At 38.9% G+C, this 12,195-nt stretch overlaps 1 protein-coding gene across 1 annotated transcript in view; it reads right to left on the minus strand.

Moving 5' to 3' along the window:
* The window catches only part of SLC10A7 (solute carrier family 10 member 7), a 125,560-nt gene that overhangs the window by 12,340 nt on the left and 101,025 nt on the right, over positions 1-12,195 (minus strand). The window contains exons 9-10 of the mRNA XM_088526582.1: positions 9,576-9,627; positions 8,066-8,139 (exon numbers count right to left, since the gene is read on the minus strand). Of these exons, the coding sequence (XP_088382708.1) occupies positions 8,066-8,139; positions 9,576-9,627 (126 nt within the window). The remainder of the gene's footprint in view (positions 1-8,065; positions 8,140-9,575; positions 9,628-12,195) is intronic.

Genomic DNA, 12,195 nt, shown 5'->3' on the forward strand with positions numbered 1-12,195 from the left:
TTAATTTCTGGTGGTGATACTGCTTTATAAAATCTTTACTCCCACTTTTTTTTTTTTTTTTTTTTAAGTGTCTGGAGTCGACAGCTCAGACTGGCTGCCAAAAGGTGCACTGAGCGCAGCACATGTAGAAGCAAATCTCTCAGGGAGACTCAACATCATCTTCAATACTCGACAGCTTTAGTATGGGTGACACTTGTAGCCTCTGCCAGCTTGAGGTAAAAAAAAAAAAAAAAAAAAAAAAAAAAAAGAGTCATGTCCAAATGTGGATCTTCCCCAGGGTAACCTGTCAGCTGTCTGCTGAGTATAATGTAGTTTCTTAAAGTAGATAAATTAACTTTAACTGTTTTTGGTAGGGAGGGAGGGTGGAGAAGGCTTTTGTGTCATTATCATTTTGCAGCTGGATATGTGTGTTTATTTTTTTTATTGTAAGGAGGTATGACCTTGCTGTCATTAAAAACCTGCAATCTGGTTTTTAATGTCTGATCCAATTATGTGTACATCTGGGAAGACACACAACCAAATAAATAATTGGAGAGGTGCAACTCTGAAATGACAATTGTTATTCATCGATCTCTTTCTGCAAGTCAAGATTGAGAGATGTAAACTTCAAGTGAATGAGATCTCCTGGGTGAGATTCTTCAGTTCAAACACAGTAAACAACTGTTGTCCTCTGATGCACATTTTAGTACTGCTGGAGGCAAACTTTCTAAATATTAATAAAAAACCTACTACTGGCAGAGTATACAGATGAAAAGGAAGCCCTGGGAGCTGCTACAGAATTTCTTGCCACATTCAAAGTCTAATCAAAGAAACATATGTTTCAGGTCAGAAAGGAAAGGAGATTCCCCATTTTCCGCTAGTATTTCCCCTTCTGGGATCACAGAGAGGTCACCACTCAGTAAACTGCAATATAGTAGACATGCTATAATGTGAATCGTGTGATAGAAAAACCATCAGGGATTCAGGTACTCTGTGAACGAAAGCAGCTAGAAAGGTAGAACTCATTTGACTCAGTATTTCCTACTTTTACGTGTATCACCTTCCTGGAAGTATAGCAAGGAAAGTAGAGGAAAAGAAAAGAAGGAAAAAAGAAAAGAAGGAAAAAAGAAAAGGAAGGAAAAAAGAAAAGGAAGGAAAAAAGAAAAGGAAGGAAAAAAGAAAAGGAAGGAAAAAAGAAAAGGAAGGAAAAAAGAAAAGGAAGGAAAAAAGAAAAGAAGGAAAAAAGGAAAAAAAAGAAAAAGAAAAAAGAAAAAAAAGGAAAAAGAAAAAAGAAAAAAGGAAAGAAAAAAGGAAAGAAAAAAGAAAAAAGGAAAAAAAAAAGAAAAAAGAAAAAAAAAAGAAAAAAGAAAAAAAGAGCAGCTCCAGCACAGCCTATCCCAGCAACCACAGCCCGCTCAGCTTGACTCCTCATGCAGCGTTCCCATCAAGGAAGCGGTGAGTTTAGTATTACAGAAATGCTGTGCACATGCAACATGGCATCTCAGCGGGGGTGGGCCAGGTAGACTGTGCAAGTAGGAAACATTTGCACTATTTCCAATCACAAAAAAAAATGATACTAAATCTGATTTTGCTGTTATTCTGAACTGGCAGCCATGATGAAAACAACCAAATCTCTCAGGCTTCCTTGGGAGCCCAGTGAGAAAGCTGACAAGCTAAGGACATGATAGCAACCTGTTTGTTAATCTTGCTTGGTAAGAACCAGAATTAGCTGGTTCTAAAAAAATAGATGAGCTAGGAGCAGCAATCTACCTGCTCTCTAGTTAGGCTACCAAGCCGTGGATCCAGGTGCTCCTGGTCTCCCCTTTCCATCTCATGTAGTAGGAATCCGTTAGAGATTCATAGAGATAGAGAAAATAGATAGAGAAAATGAAAATCCTAGTGCCAGAAGAAACCCAGCCAACCACTTGCATGTTCTTGAAAGCAACTGCTGGGCAAAGACTAAAGAGAAAAATCTTTCATTTTGCCCTAAAGAATCAAGTACTACAGCCAAAGGAGGCATATGCCATTTATCAGCCCCTATTCAGAACAGTTTCTCCTCTACATGCCATTCAGAACGCAAGGAAATATCCCCTGCACTTGTAGGCAAGAGCAGAGAGGTGGGCCACAGTAACAACTCGGGAGGGACCAGCAGGCACTAACATCCCTGGAATTCAGAAGCAGGAACGGCATCAACAGGGTACTTCTAACTCTTCGGCACAAGTCAGGGGTACACACTAGCCCAAGCAAAGTCTTCCCTGGGAACTCCTTCTTCCAAGCATATTCTTCCCACCAGCTTCCCATCTTCGGAAAGGTCATCCTCACCAACTCAAGGCAAAGTAGTAGCCAGATAATTTTCGCTTGCATCACTCTACCAGATACTCAGGTAAGAAATGAGACTGAGTCTTGAACATGTAAGAAAACATAAGATTTCAAACACTAATAACATTAGAAGGGGTGACATGAGGCCAGCGGTAATGTCTCTTGCTCATCAATTACAGGAAAATTTGGAAGTTGAAAAGACAGCCTTGAAAAAACGTACTCTTGAAAACTTTGGGGGAGCAGTTAACCAGGATAACTTTCCAGATCTCTAGTGTAACCATTCACATGCTCAGAGCTAGCCATGGTAAGCACCCTGATGAATCACTGCCTTAAAGGCAATCCTCTGCTGGAGAGCAGGCAAAGCCAGCACATTTCAAGAATACCACAGGTTTGACAGGGTTTGGCCTGAATATTCACTTATGGTGAGTAACTCAGCACCAATTTTACTGCCTCTTACAAAATTATCAAGAAATGTCATCTTTTAAAAATCAGGGAGATTTAATTTTAACACAAGTTAGCACACTTCGGCATTTTTCTGTCTAAAGGAGAGAGGTGACTATCACCAGACAGTAAGAGTCTACTCTTCATTAGTACAGTATTCATAGAGCTCAGGTACTCAATAAACCAGATGATGCAAAAACATAGCTAATACTCAATGATCATGGTTTAGCCTGTACAAAAATATTATCTACCCCCAAAACACTTGTAAAGAGATTTCTGTAGAAAACATGATAGAACTCCAGGTATTTATGAGCAAGTTGGATGTTTTTGTGAGCATGAGAAGCAATATGCAGCTGGAGATCTCAGGGAAAGAAAGAAAGAAAGAAAGAGCTGATAAATCTGTGGCCTAAATGATCTGCCTGCAGAAAATAAGAGTTGTCTGTGAATCCACTTGTGCATTACACCAGGCTTTTAAGAATTGTTCAGGTATAAGCTATACCTGCTGCATTCATGCAATAAGAAGATTAATTAAAAAAAATGCTGACTGAAATTAATACACATATTTTAAAGGAAAGTTAGAGCTTTGACTTTGCTTTTATTTGCAAAAATAATCCTTTTCTGAAAGTATTTTGCACACTAGAAGCTTTGATTGCTTTTCTTTAAGAATTGGATGATAGAAGAACTACTATATTCTTAAATCCAAATGAAGAAAAATGCACTGTGCATCACAAACAATATACTAATTTCATAAGTTTTTTTTTTCTAAAAAAAAAATTACAAAAACTGCCGTCCATTATACTCACAGTGCTGATATTTGCACTTATGGTAGCCAAAATAGGTCGCAATAATCCATTTTCTGCTGGTAAAATATTTTTACATAATAAATACAAAGATCTGCAGTAAAATTACTTTTTGACAATGCTGCATTTTAAATTTCAGTTGTAACTTCTAGATAGCAATTCAATCTACAAAAAATAAAACAGCGTTGCATGCTTGGCCCCAACTTTTGTGTAAGTGCAAGCAACAACTCTGCAGTATTTTTTTTAGATGAACCACACTGATAGCTTTGCACTTCCTTGAGGCCTCTTCTTTTCTCACTGAATGAACTCCAGGGAATGGCATCATGTCGGGCTTTCCAGATGGATTATGTGAAGCCATAGCTCAATGTCATTTTCAATAGCAAGGCTCATAATTAAAGGTCAAATAGTCACTTCATCTGCAATCAATCAATAGAAGAAGTACTAATACTAAGTACTAATCAATCAATGGCAAATGCACTAATAAAAGCCATGCATCAAATGTCTGCATATGTGTGCGCTCACATGTACTGTGCATATATGTGAACAAGGAGAAGGAGAGAAAAAGAACAAAGTGTGGGTGAATATGCCGGGGGCATTGTGCATACTACATTTATCCTCACTACTTTTAAGTTTACATCTTGTTCCACTTGCTAAATGAAATATAAACAAACATTATTTTTCTACATATGAAATGTATTTAAAAACTGCCAAAGCACCCATCACTATTCAAAAATACTAACTTAAAATTCTAAATGAGAAACACAAAGGTACCTACCCTGCATAATTTGTCTTTACACCAACATGCCCTGCACTCTGATCTGTGAGACAAAAAGTGTGTCAACTGTTCTGTCTACAAAATAAAACCCAGCATATGGGAACAGCACTCATCTCCGTGCAGAGCAAGCACTTATTCATGGATTCAACAGTAGAAGTGGCAGTTGGCCTCATGAGCATGCACTGCATGGGAATTAGTTGGCTTCATAACATGGTGTGGGAGAAAGTGACTTATAAAAGTCTTCTCATGCCTCTCCTATTACCACTTCTAAAGCTTTAAAGCTGTCAGCGCTTCTCCCACTTTTGTCCGTGCCACTCTGCGTCCCGCAGGGAATGGACCAGACGTACCTATCGGAGCTTCACTTGCCAAGTCAAGAGAAATCAATTCCACAGTGCAGGAAGAAGCACTGGGGGGTCATTTATGTACTACCATGGCAATCTTGGAGACAAACAAAGTGGATCTCTACAACGGGTACGAAACCAAGGCCTGCACGGTTTGTGCTTTTGGGCATTGTAGTGACAGAGAGAGCAAAAACTCTCTGCGCTGTGGGAGAACAGCAGCTTTCTCCTTGCATGGATTACAGTAAACACCTCTGAACAAGGAGAAATGTGACAGAACAACAAAAACGGTAAGGGGCAAAATACCTGTGTCTCTTCTTATTTCCACTGAGATCAGGGCAGACAAGACTATGCTGCACATACATTCAACTGTCATTTAGAAATAGCTGCTCCTTAAAAACAAATTATATCTACTCTGCTTCCACCTCCAGTGAAAGAACATGTGCTAGTTGCTCTGATTAATAATTCCAATTCCCATTTATACTATCAATTCAAAGGCAAACAGTTTTATAAAACCAGCTCTCCCCTCTTCCTAGTATGCTGCATTCAGCTACACATTTAGATAGCAGTGTATATTTATGCAGTTCTATCCTATATGGACCCAGTAATTTTAAGTACCAAGCAGAGAAAAATACTGATGACCTCAAAACCAACCAGCTCAAAACAGTGGGCATGCTTATGTAGCACACACAAGAGTGGCTGGGCCCTCAGGCTTGCCAAAGACGTGTTCCCAGGGACTGCCACAAAGAGCATTTCCCATCAAGGGTGATACGAATTCAGGGCGTGCTGCTGCTGGCCACCCACACAAAGCAGTAGTCTGGAAGCCTCAAAAACGCTTTGATGAAGCTTAACCCCAGAGAGGGAAAACAGCAAGGGAAGCAGGCCCATCCTCTCAGGAATCTGAACGCAGGCACTGGGAATTAAGGAAAGGTAGTGCAAAAGAGAAAAAGTGCAAGAGTGACAGATGTCTGGTAACCTGCCTTCTGGGAGGCAAATTGCCTTCCAAGAGGCACCAGCTCTTGAAGGATGAAGGTAAAGCAGTCTGACCTGAAGGTGACAAAAGGAAAGTCTGTAGACAAGAAACAGTGCTGCAATATTGCACTCTATCATCAACCTCTTTCATTTTAGTTTGCACACTTAAATGTTGGAGAGAGACCCGTATTAGCAGAGTAAAAGCATGCACAGCCAGAGAGAAGCTGTAGAAATACCTGAAGTCAAGGTGGGTAATGTATTATTGTCAGTGCACTTGGGGAAAGAATTTTACAAAATACAACACAGATCCGATTAACGAGACTGTGCTAACAACAGCAGCAACTTGGGAAAAATCCTGCAGAAAAGCCAAGCAAGCTATGGACATGGAACTGGGCTCTTATCAATGAGAAAGCAAGTTATAAAAAAGAGCGTGTGCTAGCAGAATAGAAGTGCACTGATTCAGCTGTGTGTGTAGAACTCAGGTCAAGATGAGCTATGGGAGGACGCTTTGGCAGAGCAGATGAAAGAGACCAAAAGCCCTCACTTTTCACCAGGTGAAAGCAAGCCCCTTCAAGACTTAAATATTAAAGTAAACATAGTTCTTTTCTGAGTGTCATGATAAAAGTCTTTCACAGAACGTGTATAAAACTATTTTCATTAGGAGGGAAGGATATTGTAAAATATAACCAGCTCCTGCTCTGTAGCATCCCAGTTGTGTCCTAGGTTTATATGCACATCAGTAAAATGGCAGGTATGGTAGCATGCTATGACTTAGGTGGGGGGTCACTTTCTATAAACACAAATATAACTGTCCTCCTGATACAAGTTCCTTTATTTTTTGAGGCCTTGGTTTCATAGCACACATGACTGGAAAGCACTTTCTCCTCCAAGGCAGGGCCAAGTTGAGCTGTCTAACTCCTGACTGAGACTTGTCTACAATGATGAGATTCCAAGACATCAGTAGGCAACATATTCGAAAGCTCAACTGTCTTCACATAAGACAGGTTTTCCTGATTGATAGTTTAAATCCTCCTTGTTGCAGTAAAAGTCCTTTCCTTTATAAAATCCATTGTGAAAAAGGTAATTTCTACTTTGCATCAACCTTTTATGCATTTTAAAATCACTACTGTATCTGAGCTCAGAGTTCTCTCACTAATCCCAATTCTTTATTTCTTTCCCATGGATCACGTTTTTGAGATCTATAGTCATCCATGTCACTTTCTTCTGATCCCCTTCCAGTTGGTTCACATCATTTTTGAACTGTCCAAACGTCATACAGCAGCATCAAAAAATATAGTACTGTCAAGCCATACAACTTTTGCTACTTCTCCCCAACCCTCAGGACCTCATAACCTTGTGTGACAGGAAACTAGACTGACTTGATACACATTTGACAAATCTATGGGACTGTCACCCATTTATTTTCTCCTGCACTTTTAAATTATTTATTTCAGTAGTTTTCTGGCAAGCAAAGTTAAACTCATTGGTTTGTAATTTCTCTCCTTGATAGCCTTTTGAAAAAAGGAAGCCGTGGTTCGCCCTTTTCTTGTCTTCCAGGAACTACCCTCCTTCCCACAGATTTTCGAGGTACTTGCTAATAATTTGGCAGCACGGGACTGGCTGTAGCATAGAACCGTGAGATGAGTTTTACCAGATTAAGCTGACTTGAAAACATCACACCTTTCTAAGTACTCCCTGAGTCATTCTGCCCCTATTTCAAGCTGAGTTCTTACCTTCTTTGTTATTAGCACCAGCTGTGTTAATCTTTGACAGGTACAACCACAGAGCTTTGAAAAGGCTAATATTGTCCTATATGCTTTACCAGACACATGTTTTCATAACACGAAAAACAGTAAGAAAATGTTCAAGTTGGAATCCTTACACTGACAGAACGCAACAGGGATGAAGCACTATCAGGTGACTCTAAACGGGACTCTGATTTAGTGCTATTCTGTGAATTTCCATCAGAACATCTTATTATCACTAAGGGATTTTAAGCGACAAATATCTCAATAATGTTTTGATAAATGAATTCTAATAAATAAAACACTGCCAAAAAAGAAACAAAACAAGAAACTGCAGGCTTCTTATAACAAACATGCACATTTTGCTCATACTAAGCAGAAGACAGCACTGCTTCTTTGTGATTTCTGAAGAGACTATATGTTTTGATTTTCTCTTTTTCAAACTGGTTTTGAGATATAATATCTTTACTGTGGGACTATGCATATATACCTTAAATTGTTCTCAGGAACAAATGGCAAATATTATTAGTACTGGGTGAAGCAACGGAACAAAAACATAAAAAAAAAAAACCCCTAAGTGAGATGGTCTTACCATATAATCATTGCAGTCTCAGCTGAAAAGACCATGTTGTCTCCCCTTTAATTTAATTCCCCTATGTGAAAACATTAATATCTTGCTCTCCTCTCTTAACTTACCCAGGGTGAGGGATTTGTGTGTGGAGCAGAAGATGATAGCCACTGTGTCTGCTGCTGTGAAACCAGAATTATTCCTAAAAAGAGAGAGTTTTAATAACCTCTGTTAGCAAAAGCCTTCCTAAAACATCTTCAATCAAATGTATTACTTTGAGGATCCATATGCAACTTTACATCCCTTTGATCAATTCTAGTGCCAGAAATAATTCTACCCGCAAATGAACAGTAGTGTTTGATTTTTTTTTTTTAAGCAGAATTGTTTCTTGGTTGTGGCAAACTCTCTAATGAATACACTCCTTCATGAAAAGGAACTATTCTGAGCATGCTGTATGTAGGACAACTTTATTCCAGCCGGAGTTACTTTTGCAAACATTCAACAACATGCCAGTGGCCAGTTTGCCACTGTGAAAAAAAAAAAAAAAAAGAGAGAGAGAGAGAGAATGTCCTGTAATTTCTTTTCCTACTGCTTAATATTAACAAAAATGCTTCATTGACGTAATATATTCAGTCTACACTACGAGAAGTACTTAGAATATGCAGTTTTCTGTATCTGCTTGACCAAGAAACTATTTCTGAGGCTTACATGTTGTGGGTGAAAAGGGAAGGGTAGAAAATTACATAGAGTAGCACATTACTGCCCAATGGATGACCGTGGTCAAAATTAGGAATAACTTTCTAAAATATTGATTTTACTGTTTGAACTGGCTATTACTTGGGGCATTTGGGGTTCTGTGATTGGGACAAATCCTTTGTAATAATTCTTTACAGGCATTGGGTAATTTATATTAAATATACATCTGGAGTCTGCTGTGTATTCTAGCACTTCCCAGGCTAAGGGAAGAGTGCTGCTACGGGAAATCCTCCAGCAAGCCTGAGCTGGAGCACGATGGCAGATACTTGCGCGAGCGACTCACTCTGCCTTTGGCTAATGCCAAGGCCAAAGGTAGAAAAGTGATTACGCAACAGTAAGTCATTCTCACTGGCCTACCTTTTGAGGCATGAATGGCCAATAGTTCTTCCTGGTCTATATTTTAAAAGGAAACAACACCTTTACCAAACATTTGTTCAGGACAACTATCCTTTAAGAAACTCCATAAATGTAACACACTTGACGCATACAAAGACGACTGAAGGCCAGCAAATGTATCTTGAGATGTAAAAAGTCAAACTGAGTTCTCTCTCTCATATGTCACCTGTATGTCTGCAGGGCAAATTATACCTTCAGTGACATCTGTGCAAATCCATTTTTTTCAGAGGATGAGTTATAGCAGTGATTGATTGAGATTTAACAACGCTGTAATTAACATACAAGAAGGGACAGAATCCAGGTCCTGCTCTGTTAGCCTATGAATGCTAACAGAAAAAAAATGCAGTAAAGATAAAAAGAACATTAAAATGAGGTCACCCCTATCCAGAAACCTGCCCTTATGCATCTGTATAAATTGAATCACGCAAAACAAAAATACCACATATAACAAACATTCAAACACTCTGTTTCAGTACATTCAATTACCTTGTAGAGAAGAGGAAAGTCAAGAACATGAAGCTCAGTTGAACAGAAAATACTGACAAGAGAAGAGAAACAAATTAAAATTAAACTTATATCACAAAAGAAAAGATCACTGACATCTCTATGTGTGCAATATGCATGTATTTTGCACCCATACTAAAGGTGAGAAGCCTAAACTGCTGATGTTAAGCTGAACCAAGACAATTCAGAGAAATCCAATGACAGAAAACCACGAAGACTTTAGATGGTGGTAATTTGGACAATTAAGTCTGAAAGCACAATTATTAACAATTATATTCCCAAGAAAGCCAGATCTACTACCACTGCTACGCAGGATTTTCCTCAGGTAACTCCTCTGAATCAAGTATTCCTTGACCCACTAAAAGCAGAGCAGTTGACTGCTAGGTGCTGCCTGCCCATTTCTCTCATTTTGCTTATTAGGTTGATGACATAAGATCTCTTGGACATGTTCTAGCTGCTAGATATTTCAGTTTAGCCCATTTTTACTTAACAGAATGAAAGCACAATGTGTAGGCATGATTACAATAAATATTCTCACATGTGGGGTATACTCCTCTCCTGATGAATAATTACTATTAACAGAAGGTAATCATATACATTTAATTCCCTCAGAGACAAAGGCTAATTCCTGTGTACATCAGACACAGCAGCTGTTCAAGCTCAATGAACTTTATGTGTGGATGTTTTTGTGGAGCCTGAGGGCAGCTCTCCCCTCTGCCAGCTCATGTGATACCTGCAGGGCTTCTGGGACACGCGGTGTCCGCACGGTGCTGGTGGAGGGACGGGCAACGAGACCAGGGAAAGAGGCAGAACCTGGTGTGGCTCCTTTCCCCTTTCCTTGCCCAATCTGTGCATGCGCTGAGGCTGATGTGCCCCGCAGGGTAATGCTCACCAAGCCAATACTTTGGATGTGACTGCAGTTTTTAACCAGGCACCAAGGTATAGTTATTAACTATTGCCAGTGACATTTTCTGTTCTCTTATATGCTTTTCCAAAGATGCATAAATGTCACCTCAGCATGCAATTAATACTTCCTTCATGAGCTACGGAAGTAAAACATTCTTAGTGACTTACAATTTTTTGCAGCTAAGTAAATTAATTTAATATGCACAAAGAGAAAAAAAAATCCTTTCTTAATAAGTATAATTCTGTAGAGCAATAAGCATGTGTTGATATCAATTATCCACTGTGCTTATTTTGCTGTGTCTAGAATACTAACATAAGAATTACATGAAAATATTAATCCACAGAATAATAAATGCAGTTTCATCTCAAACTCCTTGTGCTAATTTCACCTCCTGGTGTAACAGAAAACACAGCCAGCCAACATATCCAATGGAAGAAAAGCTTTTCTGGACCATAACACACACATTCATCTTCAGAACTCTCTTTTTAGTTCTATAAAATATTTTAGACAAAAAACAAACATACAATATGTTCCTATCAGTTTCAAAGCTTATGGTAATATTCTTAAAAAGAAACTCCAGCTACACACATTTAAAATAAAAATGTATATATAATGATTTTCAGTGTATTGTATTGCAAGTGCAATATAATTACACATGGCACAAATGCAGAGCTGCCTTAGAGAGAAGTAAAAGAAGGGAAAAATATGGGAGCAACTCCTCTACAGCTGTCCAATGACAACTGTCTAATGTCCAAGAATATGTGTCTTTTTGTTGGTTTGTTTAGAAGACAACTTGGCCTGTTTTCTCCAAGTAGTGGTCACTGTAGTGACATAAAATTACTCCATTCTTGATTTCTCTGCATCGTAAGTCAGAGATTGAGATTTCCACATCCTTCTTTCTCCCCTACAACTTGGCACTGACGTAACTGTGTCAGGGATGTGGACCCTCTTCAGGTGCCTATGCAAACAAGTATTTTCTCCATTTTGAAAAAGTTCCTTAGATGGCCTTGCTGTTCTTTGTCTTCTGAATAAAATGAGCTTCACCATACGCTATGCAGTACCATTTACAACTCTGTGTAGTATTTTCACGCATTCATCATTTCATAGTCAAAAAACTTTCACAATGACAATAAGTAAGACAGAATACTACCCACTAAGGCAGGGGCGAATTTCTTACTGACTCTGGTGGAAGTTGGATCTGTGTATGATACTTATTTTTATTGGACACAAATGTGCACATGCACATAGTTTCGGAAGCTGATGTAATGATTTCCTGAAATCTAATAGTTTGGGAGATTACAGGATGCGATTTATACTCTTGTATAATTTAGTTACCTCTCCCCCAAGCAGACTGAAACTTCTTTCTCTGCACAGTCTGAAGCAAGACAGGAATTTCTTACCAGGAGAGAAGACAGTGCCTGAACACCACTGCTTTTCCCTCGGAGGTAATGATCTGCAAGTGTATTTTAACTGATGGCAAAGATACCAGCAGTCTGTTCTCATGTGTGTGTTATTTAAGGCTGAATGACTAAGAGTGCTTCTAAAACAAACTCTCCAATGAGTGCCTTCATCCACAGAAATATATCAACACCTTCAAATTCCCCACTGGTTTCTAGGTTTGTAATAGAGTAAGAAAGAGCTATTTGAAAGTTATAACAATATCTCTGAGTAGCAGCTCAAACCCAAATCTTTCCT

The sequence above is a fragment of the Tinamus guttatus genome, unplaced genomic scaffold (genome assembly GCF_059628265.1).
Source record: "Tinamus guttatus ecotype Peru unplaced genomic scaffold, ASM5962826v1 Tinamus_guttatus_pri_ptg000247l, whole genome shotgun sequence".
In the NCBI taxonomy this organism is placed as follows: Eukaryota; Metazoa; Chordata; class Aves; order Tinamiformes; family Tinamidae; genus Tinamus; species Tinamus guttatus.